General features: G+C 38.2%; 1 protein-coding gene across 2 annotated transcripts in view; it reads right to left on the reverse strand.

Annotated features, from left to right (window-relative positions):
• Nucleotides 1-20,425, reverse strand: part of LOC148873271 (sucrose-phosphatase 2-like) — a 32,353-nt gene that overhangs the window by 2,444 nt on the left and 9,484 nt on the right. Inside the window, exons 2-8 of one of the 2 annotated variants that reach the window (XM_088963547.1) lie at nt 18,521-18,607; nt 18,126-18,425; nt 17,820-17,921; nt 17,451-17,645; nt 17,048-17,338; nt 15,988-16,174; nt 1,120-1,506 (exon numbers count right to left, since the gene is read on the reverse strand). In XM_088963547.1, the coding sequence (XP_088819673.1) occupies nt 1,469-1,506; nt 15,988-16,174; nt 17,048-17,338; nt 17,451-17,645; nt 17,820-17,921; nt 18,126-18,425; nt 18,521-18,580 (1,173 nt within the window). In that variant the 5' untranslated portion in view covers nt 18,581-18,607 and the 3' untranslated portion in view covers nt 1,120-1,468. Of the gene's footprint in view, nt 1-1,119; nt 1,507-15,987; nt 16,175-17,047; nt 17,339-17,450; nt 17,646-17,819; nt 17,922-18,125; nt 18,426-18,520; nt 18,608-20,425 lie in introns of those variants that run through there. The other variant, XM_088963546.1, reaches the window with a different exon arrangement.

Below are 20,425 nucleotides of genomic sequence, written 5' to 3' on the forward strand. Positions count from 1 at the left end.
CAACCTCGCTTTCAATCGCTCCACACTGCCACCAGGAAGATACTTCACTGTGTAGACCCATTTACACCCAACTGTGTGCTTACCGGGAGGAAGAACGGTGAGTTCCCATGTGTGATTATGTTGTAGAGCAGAGAGTTCTTCTTCCATGGCTTGCCGCCACCCTGGGGAGGCAAGAGCTTCCTAGACAGTCTTGGGAATGGGAATAGATGAGAGTAATGATATAAATTTGCAATGAGAAGCAGAAAGGTGAGCAGTAGAAACATAGTGTGAAATGGGGTGAGAAGTACAAGTACGTTTACCTTTTCGCAGAGCAATAGGAAGATCAGGATCTGAAGGAGGAGCAGTAGCAAAATCTGTCGACAGGGGCTGAAGTGGAGGAGGGCCCGATGCACTTCTGTAGGTATACACTTGAGTGATTGGCGGCTTCTCAGTAGTAACAGGCATAGGACGTGCATCTACAGTAGAAACAGGAGCTACTGGAAGGATGTCCACAACAGGTACAGGAAGGGGAACCACAGAGGAAGAGGAAGAGACCCCAGCATCTGAGAAGAACGGAACTGACTCAAAGAATGTGACATCAGAGCACACAAACGATTTATGGGATTTTGGGTTATAACACTTACACCTTTTCTGAGTCCTTGAGTAGCCAAGAAAGATACACTTAGTAGCTCGAGCATTTAGCTTGTCTAACCCAGGCCCCAAGTGTTGAACAAAACAACAGCCAAAGATTCTTGGGGTAAGAGGAAATGGAGATAAAGTGGGAAACAACATGGAGAAAGGGGATTGACTTCCAATGATTGACATGGGCATCCGATTGATCAGAAAGCAGGATGTAAGAACAGCATCACTCCAAAAATATTTTGGGACATTCATATTAATCATCAAGGATCGAGCAGTTTCAAGAAGATGTCAATTTTTTCGTTCAGCTACACCGTTCTGTTGTGGGGTGTAGGAACAAGAAGTTTGATGAATGATCCCATGATGTTCTAGGTATTGTTGAAATGGTGAGGAGTTGTATTCTTTGGCATTATCGGAGCGAAGAATTTTAATATGAACACCAAATTGAGTGCGTATTTCAGCATAAAATTTTTTAAAAATAGGGAACAACTCACTACGATCTTTCATAAGATAAATCCATGTCATCCTTGAAAAGTCATCAACAAAGATTACAAAATACTTATACCCATTGTATGACACCACTTTAATTGGACCCCATACATCGGAATGAACTAAAGAGAAAAGACTTGAGACACGACTATCAACTCTTGGACTAAATGAGACTCTATGATGTTTACCCAATTGACATGACTCACAATCTAATGATGAAAGATGACTCAAGGAAGGAACCAGTAACTTCAAGGCCTTGAGAGAAGGATGACCAAGTCTGCAGTGCCATTGAAGAGGAGTAAGAGATGACTGAAAAGCTATTGGAGGACCACCACCATCAAGGTAATATAATCCACCTGCTTCATGCCCTCCACCAATCTTCCTCCCCGTCTTGAGATCCTGAAACACACAAGAAGAAGGGTAGAAGGTTACAGAACAATTAAGAGACTTGGTTAATCTGTTGACAGACATAAGGTTAAAAGGAAACTTAGGAACATATAAAACAGATGATAAAGGCAAGGAAGAGAGATTAACATCACCAACACCATAGATAGGAGATATAGAACCATTAGCAAGTGTAACTATTTGAGGTGTGGAGGAGTGGGAAAGGGAAGAAAATACATCATGAGTCCCAGACATATGGTCTGAGGCCCCGGAGTCAATGATCCCGTGTGAGTCTTTGGAAGCTAAGCAAGCCATACCTGAATGGGCAAGTGTAGCGGTGTTCTGCTAAGATGTTTGAATGAACTGCTCATATACTGCACGTGGTACACTCACCATTTCCTTCTCAGAAGCACAAGTGAATGTGGAGGGGATTGGGTCAGTTTGTTGACTTTCAGTAATTGTGTCACTACCCTTAGTCCTAGCATGGTTAGCCCAAGTGTTGGGTGCACCACGCAAATCATAGCAGAAATTAACTGTGTGCCCCTCTAAACCGCAATGTGTACACTTTCTCTGAGCATTACTCCTTCCTCTTCCCTGACCTCCCCCTGAGTCTCGGCCTCCAGTCCGACCACTAGCCCTGCTAAACATGTGACCACCATGGTTGCTTGGGAGTCCACTCCTGACACCACCACTTCTATTTCCACAACCACCCCCTTTAGTTACTACCAAACCAGATCTGTCAGAGAGAGAAGAATGTTCTACCGACTCAATGGATGTCCTCTTAAGACGAGCAAAAACTTCTTCAAGTGAGGGAAGAGCAGATCCTCCCAATATTTGTGCTCTGACAGGCTCATACTCAGCCTTCAACCCCACAAGAAACCTTGTCACATCAAGCTGCTCACGTTGCTGTTGTTGGATCTGAACATCTAATGTTAGAGGATGATACACATTAAGCTCATCACGAATGTTCCTCAAACTTGCATAGTACTCTTCTAAGCTTTGACTCCCTTGCTTCAGATTGAAATACTCTTGGTACAACTGATACACCCTAGTTGTATTGTCTTGTCCAGAGTACAACTTCTTAGCATGATCCCAGATTTCCTTAATTGTATCTAGGGACATGAAGTTCACACTAATCTTTGGTTCCATGTTGTTCCAGAGCCATGTCATTATCTGTGCATTTACTTGTTCCCAATCACTGAACCCAGGGGAATCAGAGGGAGGTTTCTCCTCTCTTACATGTTTTACCTTCCTCTTGGCCATAAGAACACCTCCACAGATTTTGCCCATGATACATAATTCTCACCATTCAACTTGATGGATGTCATTTGAACACTTAGTCTGGAGAAAGCATGATACCTGTTTTGTTATCATTCCCATTTTCAAATGAAGCCATTTTAATTATTTCACCTTCAAATATACAACACAACCTCACACTTTCACAAGACTTATCTCACTTATAACACCACCAATTCCAGCTTCTTTAAATACACATTACACACCACACACTAAGGCTGAAATCACTCAGTCTTCACATCAAACAACTAGGTTGCACACTGTAGAACCATTCACCATCAACACACTAAGACTGAAATCACTCAGTCTTCACATCAAACACCTAGGCTGCACACTACAGAACCATTCACCATCAACACACTAAGACTGAAATCACTCAGTCCTCACATCAAACACTTGGGCTACACACTGCAGAACTGATTACACACAAGGTATAGGAGAACACTTTTAAATATTTTGAAACATAGATACACCAATCACCACGACACAACCACCACCAATCTACTGCTGTTGTGAACTTCAACAGCCAACAACTCTTCTTTCAACATACATACGAAGAGAAATGCAGAGGAACACGACTGAGATGCATATCAGTCACACTGAGCACCACCACAACCAACTCTTGAAACAAAAAGAAACATTCACAGTCCCTTACTTGGACAAACAACAGTAGTGTTCATACCTATCCACATTCAGCCCTCTTCGATACTGAATAGAGGGTTTAGTATACCACTCCAATGACCACCACAGCAACGACCGGAGGCATCCTCACCTCCAGGCCCACAAAACGACAGCTCCTTTTCAGCCCCTTATCGAACCTCCACTCAGGTCAGTATAAAAGGAAGAAGATGACTGTGAAAGTTGGAGGCGAACCCAGAAAGAGAACAGCAGCAAGAAAGAAATGAGGATACGACCTTACAGCTCTGATACCATGTTAGTAAACCCTAGCAGATTCTAGGTTGAAGTAGAGAAGAAGAAAGAAAAGAGAAAGAAGAAGAAGAAGAAGAAGAAAGAAAGGTTCGGCCAGACTAGAAGAGAGTCGAAATCTCTCTCCCCTAGCTGACCCAATTGTATTTATTCAAAAACATAGAGTTACAGGAAAGACCATTTTGTCCCTCATAGAAGATGGGACACATAACTTAAACTCAGATACAATAGACCTTTCACTCTCAAGCAAATAATCCGGAATGACCAAAATACCCCTGACTCGAGCATTCTAACAAGGGGTTTGAAAAAGTGGAAATGTTGATTAGCCCTACAGAAAGTGATATAAGATGGTAGAAAGAATGCAGCAACCAATGTTTCAATAAAATATTATTACAATATAATTATCAGAAATCAGGTGGTCTCTAACATTAAAGGAAGACCCCTAAACGATAGGGTATGGCTTGAAGGATTGGAATGGCCTACACTAAAACTGGAGGATAGGGAATGGCTGGAAAGGAAATTTGAATTGAAAGAAATAAAGGAAACAGTGTTTTCTATGGACAGATCAAAGGCACTAGGCCCTGATGATTTTACAATGGCTTTTTATCAAGATTGTTGGGAGATATTAAAAGAGAACCTAAGGCTAGTTTTTGATGAATTTTATTCTAGAGGAGTGATATACCCGAGGCTAAATTCCGCATTCATTGCCTTGGTTCCCAAGAAAAGGAATGCAAATCACCCGAGGGACTATAAGCCGATCAGCCTAGTCAATAGCATCTATAAGATCATCACTAAGGTGCTATCCATTAGAATTAGAAAAGTGCTCCTAGCAATTATAGCAGACAACCAAGGAGCTTTTGTGAAAGGAGGCAGATAACAAATCAAATACTTATAGCAAATGAGAGTTTGGAGGAGTTCAAGAGATCTAAGAAAAAAGGGGTGGTATGCAAATTGGATTTGGAAAAGGCTTACGACATGGTGGATTGGTCTTTCCTGTTGGAGGTGATGGTCAATTTTGGGTTCGGAGACAGGTGGTGTAAGTGGGTGATGGGATGTATTAGGAAATGCCATTATTCCATATTGATAAATGGGACAGTGGTAGATTTCTTTCCAGCTTTGAGAAGAATAAGACAAGGAGATCCTCTTTCCCCTTTCTTATTCATGATGGTTGCAGAAGTTTTGGGGAGATTAATTTCTAGAGCAGACTAATAAGAGGATGGAGAGTTGGAAGGGAAAGTGTGCCACTCACACATTTGCAATTTGCAGATGACACAATACTCTTTTGTGAAGGAGGGGACCTTAATAGGATAAGAAACCTGAAGCTCACTATACAATTCTTTGAGCAAATGTGAAACCTTAAGGAGAATTTTGAGAAGAGCTGTCTAGTGGGGGTCAATATGGGGGTGGGGGAGACATCGAAGTGTACAAACATTCTGGAATGTGCAGTTTCTAATTGGCCTTTAAATTACCTCGGTTTTCCATTAGGAGATAACCCTTAGAAAGATGAGTTTTGGGCTCCGGTTGTGGAGAGGTTTGAAAAGAGACTTGCAACTTGGAAGAAGAATTATTTGTCTCTTGGTGGGAGAATTACTTTAATTAGGTCTACATTAGCTAACCTTCCTGTCTACTTTTTATCAGTCTTTAAGATTCCAACTAAGGTGGATAACAGGTTAGAAAAACAAATGAGAGATTTCCTTTGGGAGCCGGGGGAAGAGAAGGACCATAAGGTTAGGTGGGAGATGGTCTGTAGGAGCAAGAGGGAGGGAGATTTGGGTATTGGGAATATAAGGAGTAGGAATTTGGCACTACTAGGGAAATGGCTGTGGAGATTTTCTTTGGAGAAGGATAAGCTGTGGGATTCAAACTATTTTTCCATTGTTCTCTCCATGAATCAAGTATGACTTGCACTCAAGTAATCTCATCAATTTTTTGGAACATATCTGGATTGGGGATTCTCCTTTAAAAGACCAATTCCCAAGTCTTTTCACTCTTTCCACTTTAAAAATGAACCAGTTTCCTCCTTCCTTGTTCCTTCTAACTCAACTTTTGGGTTCAGCTGGAACTTGGGCTTTAGAAGGGAAATTAGGGACACAGAGTTTGATTGTATCTTATCCTTGTTATCCATTCTTGAAGGGGTCTTTTTAGAGCCAACAAAGGCAGACAGTAGAATTTGGTCTCTTACCCCCTTTGGTTCTTTCACATGTGCTTCTTTCTTTGAAGCTCTAACACAACCTCCTTCTTTGGATCTGGCATTCCCTGTTAAAGAGGTGTGGTGTCTTCCTATACCCCCTAAGGTTGGAAGTTTCTGCTGGGAAGCCTTTCTGGAAAGAGTTAATACAAGTGATTTACTTCAAAGAAAAAGACCCAACAGTTGTTTGTGTCCTCACTGGTGTGCTTTCTGTAAAGCTGGTGGTGAGTCTGAATACCATTTACTGATTTCCTGTCAGTTTACTAAAGGCATTTGGGAGTGGTGTACTTCTTTGTTTGGGTGCAGGTGGACCCCCCCCCTCCCCCCTTTGAATGTGCAAAGTTTATTTAGTTACATGCCGAGTGGGCCAACAAAAAGGGCCAAGATTATGTGGAGATGTATGAGGGATGCAGTATGTTGGACTGTTTGGGAGGAGAGGAACTCATGGATCTTCTCAGAAAAGGAGAGAAGCTTGGAAGTAATTTTGGAGGTAATCCATATTAGGGTGATACATTGGCTAAAAACTTTGGCATTGTTTGCAGATTTCTCAGTAGATGAGATGGTAAAAAACTGGAAGGAAATTGCAGAATTAGCTTCAACTAAGAAGGCATCAAATTCTTGTTGGAGTCCTCCACCTAACGGCTTTATTAAACTGAATTTTGATGGCAGCAGTATGGGTAATCCAGGACCATCTGGAATAGGGGGAGAATAAGAACATGGGAATCTGTTAGCTATGCTTTCAGGACCAAAGGGGTACGAAGAGCCAAGGAGTTGTAAATTAGTAAGCTGATCATTGAAGGAGACTCTGAAGTTGTGGTGAACTGGTTAAAAGAGAATAACTCAAGGATATGGAAGTACAACAATGAAAAAAGAAAATTTAAGTGGCTGACTAAGGATGTTGAAATTCAATACAAATGGGTAAAGAGAAGTGCAAACTCACTGGCAGATGGTTTAGCTAGGCAAGGGGTTAACAGAAACTCTTTATTTTGGGCTTTATTGTAATTGTATTTGGTGCTCATTGATTGTTCTAGGGAGCTAAGATTGTTTAGCCCCCTTGCTTTTTAATTCTTCTTAATATTAATTAATACATTTCACAGTTATTGATTAAAAAAAAAAGGAGAATCTGGGGGAATAAAGCTTTTACATGATTGGTGGCATTGGATAATACATTCATGGCTGATCATTTGAGAAATAGATGCTTTGAAATGGCTAGCAAAAAAAAAAAAAGAAATATCAAGAGAATATGCATGGTAGAGGTGCTCAGGTTCAGCCTAGCCTGGCCCACATATATACATATTATTTTATGCTATATTTTATATTTTATATATAAATAATATAATATGACATTTATAATAAATATTATACATAAAATTCTATATTATATAATGTACAAAATAAATTTTATACACATGTTACATGACATATAATATAAAATATTATATCTGTACTATTATAAACTAGATACTTGCCTTGATTTTGCTGCAGGTCATAAAAGTTAAAGTTTAATAGCATATTGTTAACTTATATCTTTACCTTCGTTTTGTATTGTGCTTATAATTGGATTAATTTTGTTAGGGACAGGATTGAGTATCAAGAATGAAGCAAGGTGGGTTACGTCCTCCTCTGTACTTTTATCAACCTAGGCTATATGCCCTTATCACTAAGGGTGAGTAAATAGGTAGGTTTTACCTGGAACCGAAAGGAACCAAACTCGAACTGGACTTGAACCAATCCTACACAATCTTCTAGCGGATAGGGTCTGGTTCCAAATTCTTGGAACCAACCCCCACCCATTGTTTTTTTAATTTATCAGCAAAGAAAATTCATTTTTTAATTTAAATATTTGTTACAAGGCATATATATGGAACCCATGATACAATAGGTTACTGCAATGGCCAAAATAAGGATGGTCTATCAGCTCCCTGCTTAGCTAACACATCCACCAGCCCATCTGCTTCCCTTTTAACCCATCCAAAATTAGAATTATATTCCTTTGCAAGTTGGTCAATTTGTCTGAAAATGAAGCTGAGTTTCTAGGGTGCTGACTCAATTTGCTTTGCCATGTTATGACCAAAAGGGAATCTCTTTCAATTTCCAATTCTCTTGCCCCTAATTGTTCAGCAAGCTTCAGCCCTTGCAGTAGTGCTTTAGATTCAGCATGAATTGAGTCACCAAAACCGATTGGTTCACAGAACAAGGCCATCACTACTCCTTGATGGTTCCAAAAGACTCCCCAATTCCTGCTCTTCCTGGATTGCCAAAGGAACTGCCATCAAAGTTTAGTTTTAGCTTATTTAAACCTGGTGGTTTCCACTCCATTCTTACACTTTCTCTATGTGGTTCTGAAAGTGCCACTTCTCTCCATATCCTTAAGAAGTCATCAATAGAAATACTCTTTAAGAGCTTCATCGTTTTAACCCAATGTACCAATCTAAATTTTAATGGCTTCGATCACCTCCTCCATTGACTTACTTTTCTCATTGAAGATCCTCTGATTTCTTTCTTCCTAAATAGACCAAACCAAGGCTGAACATACTACCCTCCACATACATCTTCCCCTTTTCTTTTGTTGCCTCAGAAAATTTGGGTTGAAAAGGCTCACTATGTCTTGGGGAATCTATCTACAACCAAAGAGAGAGCAGTAGTCCCAAAGAGCACACACATGAGGCACATGAGGAAAAAGGAAGATATTTGCCCTTCTTTTCTGTAGCACGTCATAGGTGTTTTACCTTCCCTAGGAACATTTCCTAGCAAAGAGCTTGTACTTTAGGAGGAATTAGTTTGCACCATATTTCTCTCACAGGATAGTTTACTCTCATAGTGTCAGACCAGGCAAGCAAGTTAAAAACAAAAGAATCACAAGAAAACAAACCATCAAAAGTTAGATGCCAGATTCTATTATCAAGGCCATTTTGATCTAGGTAAACCATTTCCAGTTTTAATCATAGGACAAGGAGAGAATCACACTCATTGTCTCTTAGGCCCCTTCTGAACCCAAAGTCCCAATTTATCCCAGTTTATGATGGTGCAGCAACCCTAGCTATAGTTTCAGCCTTAAGGTTTGACAAAGAGTAAAGGTTAGGGAATTGCAAGCAAAGGGGTTGATCCCCAAGCCAAAGGTCTTCCCAGAATAAAATATTAATCCCACACCCAACATCAAGATGCATGAAATTAGTAAATAACGGCAAGATTTCAGAGATTTCTTTCTAGGGGGAATTTGAAGCTGCATTAGCTTCTTGCACCTCAGCCATTATCCACTGCACCTGAATGCTTTCAATGAACATGAGCCATAGTTTATCTTCCTCACAGGGAAACCTCCACAACCATTTTCCTAGTAGAACTGTATTTCTCTTCACTAAGTTTCGAACTCCTAGTCCACCTTGCTCCTTGGGTTTACAAACCTGCTCCCATTTTACTAAATGATCTTTTTCTTCCTTTCCTACCTCCCATAAAAAATCCCTCATTATATTTTCCAGTTGTCCAGCTATCTTTGTGGGGATCCTAAAGGTGGACAAGAAGTGGGCAAGTTTGCTCAGGTGGACTTAAATCAATATAATCCTTCCCCCCATTGAGATGTAGTTTCTCTTCCATATAGATAGTTTCTTAGTGAACCTCTCTATAACTGGTTTCCAAAAGCCCTCAAATTTTGGATTACCCCCCAAAGGCAAACTGAAGTACTCCAGTGGCCAACTTTTTACTTCACATCCTAGTATTTGTGCCATAAATTAGGTTTCATCCTCTTTGATGTTAACTCCTGCCACAGAGCTCTTTCCCCAATTAACTTTTTAACTTTGAGATCCTTTAAAACTCTTCTACTAAAGCTTTCAAATTCCTCAATCTAGATTCACCACCATCCTCACAAAAAATGATAATGTTTTCTGCAAATTGCAAATGAATCACTACCACCTTAGATCTCCCAACCCTCCAACCTCTGAAAAAGATATTCTTGATCAGTCTTGAGGATTTGCCTACTTAGAACCTCAACCACAATTCTAAACAAGAAAGGAGAAAGAAGATCTCCTTGCCTTATTCCTCTTTTTGTTGGGAAGAAACCCTTACCCCCCTACATCTTTGTTGCCATACACTCATTTACAACAAGGATTTGGTCCCTTCAACAAAGGCTCCTTAATTTTGGGAAACTACCAAGAGTAAAACAGTCTTTAGCCTACCTACCAAGATTTTTGCAATGATTTTATAAACACTAACCAAAAGGCTTATAGGCCTATAGTCCTTAGGAGTTCTTGCCTCTTTCTTCTTGGGTATTAGGGCTAGGAAGTTTGCATTTGCTCCTAGTGAAATTTTCCCTTCTCAATGAAATTCAACAAAGACAACCATTAAATCATCCTTTATAATTTCCCAACAGTCCTGATAGAAAGTAATCGTGAAACCATCAGGTCTTGAAGCCTTTAACCTTTCCATAGTTAAAACTGTTTCATGGACCTCATCCTCACTAAAGGCTCTTTCTAAGAGGGCAGCTTTATGGGCCAGCACCTTATCCCAATTCAAATCCCCTAAGTTCACAGTCCTATCTTCTAGGAGGCAAAGATTGATCTAAAATGATCCACGAAGCACTTTTCAATTTCCTCCTTCGAAGTTATTATCTGATCTTCAACCACAATGCTAGAGAGAAAGCTCTTTCTTCTTCTCCCATTTGCCAAAGAGCGAAAGAACTTTTGAGTTTCCATCCCCATCTAGTAACCACTTGACTTTTTTTACGAGAAATGGTAACTTTCATAAATCTTAAAAGGAAAGTTAGTACAATTTTCACATTCATAGGTAAGGTGACCCCTCAAAATAAAAACTTACAAACACACCCAGAAAAGAGTTTCCCTACTAACTCCTTGCTTTGCTAAAGTATCATCCATTGCATTTGTTGACCTCCTAGTCCATTTAATAAGTGCTTCAAGCTCCCTTGTTAGGTTCAGTATTTCTCTTGCAGACGTCTAAGGGACCAAGTGCCCAAACTATTTATTTGCATCCAACCTACTACCAATTTTTTTATCAATAGCATCAAATTTTGTTAACCTGAGCAGAAAGTGGTAAATACAAATGGTTCAAAACAATTTAAGGTTCATGAGAAGTAAAACCTCTTATCTCTCCCCCAAGAAGCCCCAACTCCCTTACAATTATGCCAAAACAACGATTCTCTCTCCACCCCTTGCTTAGCTAATGTATCAGCTATAGCATCTGTGCTCCACTTAACCCACCCTATCCTTACTTCCATATCTCTAGTTAGCCACCTGAATTTCTTCCTATTATTATTATACATCCACATTTTCATTCCCTCATCCTATAGCAAGTTGATCACCAATTTTGGGTCTCCCTTAACACTTAATTTTCTGATGCTCATTGCCTTCGCCCTTTGTATGCCTTCCATTACAGCCATGACTTCTGCCCTCAATGAATCTCCTTCCCTAGTCAGCCCAGAATATAGTGCAATACTTTTGCCCTCCTCATCTCTAAATGCACCTCCATTGCCGGAAGCACCTAGATTTCCTAAGCTACTACCATCAAAATTTAGTTTAATAAATCATCTATCCAGTGGGCTCCAATGATGAGCTATGATAGCCTTATTAGTAAATGAATCTGTCACTGCCCTCCAGTTCCTCAGTAAATCATTTGCTGAAATACAAGACAAGTCTTTCAAGGACTTCAACCAATGCACCACTTTCATTTCAATTGCTTCAAATACTTCTTTCCTTCTTGCTTTATCCATGAAAATTCTTGAGTTCCGCTCCTACCTACTACCAATTTTGAATCTCCATCCACTTCTAACTGTAGAAAACCCAATTGTTTATCCAACCTGAGCCCTTGGAGGAGTGCCAAAACTTTTGCTCTAAGAGAGTCGCCTAATCTTATCGAGCCAAAGAAAAGGGCTAGAACTCTTTCTTCAACATTTCTAAAACACCCCCAATTCCAGAAGGACCAAGATTACCTACAGAGCTGCCATCAAAATTCAACTTCATGCCAAAACGCAAAGGAGGGGACCAATCCTCATGGAAGGTAATATATAAGTAGGAAGAGCCCGCTACTATGCTCCAGCCTCTAAATAAACCATCTAAAAAGAAGTCCTTGAAGAGATCCAACAATTCCAGCAATGTATAGCCTTGATGGTGATCCCTTCTATGAGTTCAAGTGCTATTCTTACTTGCCCTTGGAAAATCTTGTTATTTCTCTCTTCCCGCACTGCCCAAATAATTAATACCCTCGTTGTTCTCCACACCACCCATCCTCTTTTCTTTGGTTGTTGGAAAAAGCTAAGTTCTTTTTTTAATCAATAACACATTTCATTAATTAATCATAGAAATAATTTCAAAGGGGAAGATAAACTTTCTTATCTTCCAGCTGAGGCTTGAGCCCCCAAGAAAGGAAAAAAATAATTACACCTGAGCCCAAAGCATAAACTCCCTCTCCATCCCTTGCTTAGCTAACCCATCAGCAAAAGAGTTAGCTGATCTTTTCACCCAACTGATCTTGATTTCCATCTCTTGAACCAGCCACCTAAATTTCCTCCTCTCATTGCTGTAATTCCATAACCCACTGTTGTCTTTATTCAGCCACCCTACCACCACCTCCGAGTCTCCTTCAATTATAAGTTTTCTTATACTCATCTCCTTAGCTCTCTAGACTCCTTCCATAACTGAATAGATTCCGGCTCTGAGAGAGCCACCCACTCCGATTGGGCCTGAGAACGAGGCTGAAACAATCCCATTCTCATCTCTAAACACACCCCAATTCCGGAGTGTCCAGGATTCCCTCTACTACTCCCATCAAAGTTTAGTTTTAAGAAACCAGCTGGTGGAGGGGTCCAAGACACACTCATTACTATTTTGGTCTGGGTGCAACTAGCAATCTCACCCCACTTCCTCAACATGTCATCCACTGTGTAATATGTGAACTCTGAGGATTTCAGCCACTGTACAACCCTTATATGGATCATTTCTCTCAGTCCTTCAGCACCTCTCTCTACTTCAGAGAAGATCCTAGAGTTTCTTTCTTCCCATAAAGACCAGCATACCGCAGCCCTCAGGCATCTCCACATGGTCCTACCCCTTTTCATCTGCCACCTAAAGAAAGAAGGGGAAAAAAGACTTTGTAAGTTTGATGGAGGGTTCCAAAATACACCCAAAGAGGGAGAAAGTCCACTCCCAAATAGACTTTGCAAACTGGCATGACACCATAAGGTGAAAACCAATCTCCCCATCAGCTTTACAAAGAACACACATGTGAGGGGATAAACATGTCTTGGGTCTCTTCTTTTGGAGCAGATCACCAGTGTTGATTCTTTCCAGAAAAACTACCAACCCAAGAAGGAATTAGTCTGCACCAAACCTCTTTAACGGGGAAGGGGAGGGCTACAAGACTGGTGGACTAGCTTAAGACTTTGAAGAAGGAGGCACAAAAGAATAAGCCTGTGGGGGTGGGGGTCCAAATTCTGGAGTCCAAAAAAAAAGCTAAATTCAAAAAGATCCACCACGCTTGTAGGAGGATTCCACCTACACCAAATGAGAGAGAAACATTCCAAAATGTGAGTAACAAAAGGATAGGATATTAATAAATGATTTACCGTCTCACCACTCTTCAAGCAAAGGCTATTGACATGTATGGATAAGCACCCGTTTGGTCTTTTTCTTTGAAGCACATCCAAACTTCCAAAGGTTAATTTTTGGAGAACCACTTCCTAACAAAAGGCCCATTCACTAATGGGCCTTTCAAAGAACCACTTTCCATGAAGCAGTTCTCACTATGCAACCAAAAAACCACTTACATCTTGAATTTTGTTTCCAACAAATTTCTTCCTTCCTTAGAATGTCCTCTAGCTGCACTTTCATATTCCATCTTTTTAATCTGTCCTCCAAACCACACTCTCTTTGGACCTCTTTTTGGTCTAGTTCCTCTAATAGTCTATCCTTTTAGCAATTTCTCCCTTTTTCTCTTCTAGTCTCCTAAAACTTCTCTATTCCACTCCTTAATTTTTTCTTTCAACCTCTTCAATTTCTTGGTGAATCTCAACCCTCTATTCTAGTCATTGATTCCTCTTTCATCCACCAAGCTTTCACTTTGTCTACAAATCTTGGAACTTCCCCAAGGAGGTTTTCCTCATTTAAACACAAAGGGTAATAGTCTGAGGTTAACCAAGGAAGGCTTTCAGAGTTAGGTTTCCCCACAATTCTTCCTAATCAATGGAGAGCAGGAATCTATCCAATTTGGGACAAACTTGATTTTCTTAAAAATTTGGCCAAGTGAAAGTAGCTTTTAGCAATTGAGGTTCTTTCAACTCTATGAACTCTATCAAATTGTTGAACTTCCTCATTGCTGCTAGTATATTAAATTCTTTACATACTTATGATATTGAAAATAAAGTTTTTTCTATTAGTTTTAATAACGCCAGTAATAATGATTCAACAATAAATATTTTAAAATCTCAATTAAGACCATGTTTAAATGATAATTTATGTTATATTAGATGTGTATGTCACAACTTACGCTTATGTGTACAAACTGCTTTAAAATTATTTCACCTCACATTTCTAAAATTAGAAATCGTATTATGTGTATTAAAAGTTCTAGAACAGGAAAACAAGAATTTAAATATTTTATGTCAAAAACATGGTCTAAAATATAGAAATTCGGTATTAGATGTTCAACATAGGTGGAATTCCACTTATTCTATATATTTTTCTTATCAGCAATTCCACCTAGTCTATGTTAGAGAGTTGTATTTCATATAAAGACATTCTTACTTTTATAATCAGAAAATGCTCCATGGTTTTATAACTAATGACAATTGAGAAATTGTTGTTTGTATAAAAGATTTTTTTACAATTTTTGTATGATACAACTAGTGCATTTTCAGGTGTTTATTGCCCAACTTCTCATATTTTAGTTAATCAATTATTTATAATTAGTGATTTTTTAAATTATAGAAATAATTTAAAATTTCAAAATATTATTGATGTAATGGAAATTAAATTTGAAAAATATTTTGCCTCTATATTGCTTAGCTACAATATTAGATCCTAGGATTAGAAAAAAAATGGTTTGGATGTTTTTCTTGAATCTTATTATGAAAATATAAGAAGTGATTTTGGAACAAAATGATGAAGTTAATAATTTATTATTTAAAATGTATAGTATATATGAATCACAATTATTAGGACATAGAAGAAATTGTACAACCTCCATTACTGGAACCACTAGTTCTAGTAGTGAAAGAGATAGAGTTTGGTCATTAATAAATAAAAGGTAACAATCAGCTGCCACTTCATCATCAAGTTCATTTACTAAACATAGCTTTTATTTACAAGCTAATTTTAATAGCTTAACAGATGCCCTCAACTCTAACGGATTAAATAATTTTGATATTTTATCCTAGTGGAAAGAACATGGAAAAAAAATATCTAGTGCTTGCCACCATGGCAAATGATCTACTAACTCCTCCTGTGTCCACCATTCCATCAAAGTCTTGTTTTACTACAAGTAGTAGGGTATTGGACAACAAGAGAAGCTACATGAATGGTGAAAGCCTGTAGATGCATATATGTTTGAAGGATTGATTGGATATTGAAGACAACTATAAAATCAGGGAGGGCATGACACTTCAACGGATAGTTCACGAGAAGAAAATGATGTAAATCAAGAACAAGAAGATGGAGGAGGTGGAACTTGAAGTTGATATTTTTTTGTATATTCAATAGTTGTACAACATTTTTAAAATTATTGTAAATGTTGTTTTTCAATTTTATCTAGAAGTTATTTGATTATTTCAATACCACTATAAATTTTTATTTTCAATTTTATCATATTATTTTTATATTTTATTCCAATTCCATTGTACTTTTTTTCAATTTATTCTTTTACTTCATATGCAATTTTTGCTCCTCCCAACTTGATATATTCTTAGTGCATTTAAACCTAATGTTATCACAATGAAATTGCTTTCAATTAACTACAATTTTCTTAGGTTGATGTCTAGATTCTGGAGCCATTGATGCATGTGCCCCATGAAATGACTATAGCGAAATGCATATACTTAACATGATAAAACAAGGCCAATCCATCTAATCAGGTAAAGTAAATCTCACCAGACAATTCCCACTTGTCAAATTTCACCATCCATGCATCTGAACCAATCTGTGCAGATGAAACTCGATCTACCCATACCCGGAATTGTTTTCCCTGTTTGTCTCCATAAATCTTTGTCATTGCATCAATGCAGTCATGAAGAGAGCGCTCAACTCCAGAAGGATGGACAAGGATGCCGGCAGCATACTGAACAAAAAGATATACAAATTTAGCAACTTTACAATCAGTAACTAAGAAAAAAGCCATTAGGCCGTTACTCAATGTTGGTACTATCTTTCAGGGGTTTTGGGAGGCCCCAGATAAAAATCAAGAGGGGAAACAAATGAATGGCCAATCCAACATCTAAAAAAGGTGAATGGGATAAAGTATTCAGAAAATTCAATCATGTCATCCTGTTAAAGTTGAGCAGACATGTACACTAGGAATTACATATTCAAAGAAAAATATAATACACTACCAAGAAAAGAGAATAAAGTTAGTCTTGTAAAACAATGAAGTTTTGGGTTTCTTTCTTTTTTTTTTTTTTTGTGGGGGGGGGGGGGGGGATTGAAAGAGACTATGACCCACTATTTGTCCCAGCTATCTAGGGTTTTGGAAGGGGTGGACTGGATATGAACCTAGCCTTTAGCAGTTTTTGGCACAAAGTGGCCACTCTCAGATTCAAATCCGCATTCTCATGCTTATCAGCCTTAGATTCTTTTGAATAAAGTAACGAAATTATATTCTATTCAAAAAAGGGTAATGAAGGTACCATACATGGAAAAACAGCTACACAAATCAAAAAAGTGAGTCTTGCACTCCCAAGTCAATCTAGAGTTGGGACCAAACCAGGGCAGTGATCTCAAATTTTTGGACCTTTTTTTTTTTGTATTTCAGTGGGAACTACATCCATGACTTTGCCAGATGAACCAGCTGGCACTTTTGTTAGTGGGTTAACTTAAACAGTTGGCTTTCTCTTACTAGAATAGTTGATTAAAAATCAAACAAAACTACTCTAGAAGGAAAAATGAATTGATATCAATTATCAAAAAAAAAAAAAAGAATTGATATCTGCCATACACAGAAAGCTTTCATGTTCTGCATATACTGCTGAGAGTTATCAACTTCTGCACGCCTCCATCTCTCATAGAACAAGTAAAACTTCACTACTTCATGACCAGGATTGGCATTTTCTTGCTTGCACTCTGAGAAGTCTACAACATCTCTTGGAGGTATGCTTGGACCCAGCTTAAAATGACCAATTGCTTGTATTATTCCAGCTGCACACCTTTCAGTTGCATGGATTATATTAGGATTTCCCTTGGCATTTTGAGCATGCCACTGCAATAGTTCTTCCTGGGCATTGCTAACCTGCATATAAAACATACAAATGGGGAAAAAGTAATTAAAAAAAGAAACCAAAATGTTTTAATCGAGTTAACAAGCAGTTAAGGAATAATTAAGTGCACTTCAGGCTACCAACCATGACACCATATACATCTGGAATACTAAAGAGTTCAGCATCATTTCCAGAATCACCACAAACAAGAGTGTTAGTTGGTGCTTTTCCTTCAGATGTGAACTTTTTAAGTAGATATGCAAGAGCCTGTCCTTTGCCAGCACCTTGTGGTAGAACATCCAAATCCATTCCCCCACTGTAAATTATTTTTACATCTAACTGGCCAACAAGAAAGACAAAAAGAAAATAAAAGGAAAAAAGTAAAACCAACATCCAGACAACATATGGTTGTGGTAAGTGTTAAGATAATCACAGAAAACAGCATACAAAGTTCAAAGAAACAAATTATTAGTATTCAAGAAATAGCATTTCTGTTCAGACATTCAATCTTACCCCGCGTTTTTCCAAGCGTTCTGAAAGAACCTTTATAACCTCCTGGGCCTTATCCTTCTGTATGTAAAAGCTCACCTTGTGTGGTCGCTGCTCCGTCTCTGACTGTGAATCATAAATTTCAATATATTCAGATTCTAAAATAGTATGAAAGCCAATTTTCTTTCATGTTGTATTATGTATAATATCAATTTTTATCATGTGGAAACTTAATTTGTTTACATTACTGATAAATTACAACATCTGACATTCATATTCACCGCCAAGATAGCAATCAAGGAACCAAAGGCTAGTAGCTAAAATGCATACCTGTAAAGTAAGCTGGGGGAACTTTGATGTTTCCTCTCTGACAATGTTTCTGTCCCATTTGTGATTCAGAAACTGCTCCCATCCATCATCTGGAACCATTGATTCACCATATGTTATCTCAGTCCCCACAGACATTATAGTTATATCTGGAGTCAACATGGGTTTCTCTTTCCTCAACTGTTTGTAAAGTGTAGGTGACCTTCCAGTCGAGAAAACTAACAGAGAATTATGACGATAGCTGGCTTCCCATAAGGCATTAAATCTAAGAAGTGAAAGGTTCTCCTGATCATGATGATCCACCTATAGACAGAAAAAACCTTGTGCAATAAAATAAGGGAAACACAAGAATATTATAACATCCATAACCATAAGTTGAAAATTATTTCCCAACCTACCATTGTATGATCAAGATCTGAAACTATCATGAGATGTGGGGAACCATTAAGTCGATCCATGGTTTCTCTAAAACCAGCCCCTAAGCCCTTCATATATATACAAAGTTTTGAAAATTAGTGAGGATTATTTGAATCAAGAAGTAAAAAAGAAGCTCACACCTTAGCATATATCCTAAAACTGTGTTGAATAATTTGTGCATTTATCCTTTCAAATCTTGCCTAAATTGCATAACATTAATAAACATCAAGTTATCCTTGGATTAAATAAAATTATAAAAATGAGAAACAATATTCAAGCACCTAAAAAGAAGTGAATAGTTAAGGTAGACATGTACAACCACCTTTACTAATATGGTTACCCCAATGAATCTAGTATACTCTTCAGCAATTTAGGAAATGGGTATTTCATCTCATGAGATGCAACTTGAGGATTTTTTTATGGATCAATAACTGAAGATTTCATTAAATGATTAAGGGTAGGATAGTACAAGGTATAAAAAGTAATTGGAGATAAAACCTCTTATCTCCAAATCGCCTTAACCCTTGAATTACAACTAAGCCCAAAACATTTGATCCCTTTCCACCCTTTGTTTGGCTAATATATCAGCCATGCTGTTAGCCAACCTTTCCATCCATTGAACTTTTACATCCACAACCCTAGTGAACCATTTAAACTTTTTTAATTCATTGTTGTACATCCATGGATCATTTCCCATTTTTAGGAGCCAACTGATTGCCAACTGTAGATCTCCTTCAATATTGAGGACTATATTCAAGGTGATATAGCTGGATATGATTTATTGTCTATGAATTTAATGGCAACTTTGAGGAGGATATTGCCATTGACTATAAACTGCCAAGAATTTTGGTGCATAAACTATAAGGCACTTTTAGGAGAGTTTGTGAACACTAAGGTTGTTAGATAACGTATGCCCTTAACTCCAATCAAATTGATGTACACAAACATTTATATATGAATAATATCAATGCATTATTATTTTATGTTTAGATTGGTGTGTTTCTATGAATTATTCCTTAAACCAAACACTTATGAGACTTGTGTTAGTTTAGAATGTTTTCAGCCATTGGATAGACTTGGGAAGTTTATCCTGACAAAGCTAACACTAATATCCTGCCAAATTGGTGGATTAGCTTGTCTCAGCTGCTAGGTTTAGACCCCAAGCACGATCAGTGAGTGTTTGGAAAAAAACATTAAACCTGGATCAATTTCCAATTATGCCCTAGACCTTGGAGACAGATGGGCAAAATTGGAAAGCTGCACTTAACTTAAGACTTGATTATGATACTACACTAGGTCTTGGACTGAGTTGTTTTTGATACACCAACCAATGATATCCATCAAGGGTCAAATACTTGGACATGTTGGAGCAGTTTAGGAAATTACCTGAATGGGTGCTCATAGTGATAGGATTGGCCCCTTTGTCAAACAAAGTGAATATCAAGGCTTACACTCTCTCTGATGGAAACCTAAACTGTCGATAGTGGATTTCAACTGTATTTATACATATATTATGTTATTTTCTGAAAAAGGTTTGCAAAAGGTTTTAATCTCAGGATCCATCTGAGCAAAGAGTATAACACTGCATTTTGCAGTTAGGGAAGAGGTACTTCCATGTAAGTAGTGTTTTGATTATTAAGGGTTGAGAGGTTAAGGGCAAGAAACCATTATAGGGTTGATAACCTTATGGGTTTTATCTTACATAAGTCCATTATCCTTGGATTTTCATAGGGTGGTTGGATCCAATGATCATTTATATTTAAGTGTTGGACCTAGACTGAGCCCAACTTGTTTGGCTCAAGGTTCACTACCCTTAGGCAGTGAATTTGGCTTGTCCCTTTCCAAGGGTGGACCGAACCCTTATTGACTTGTATAAGACCTTTGTG

The sequence above is a fragment of the Nelumbo lutea genome, chromosome 1, assembly GCF_056320005.1.
Source record: "Nelumbo lutea isolate HS-2025 chromosome 1, American lotus-T2T, whole genome shotgun sequence".
NCBI classification, from domain to species: Eukaryota; Viridiplantae; Streptophyta; class Magnoliopsida; order Proteales; family Nelumbonaceae; genus Nelumbo; species Nelumbo lutea.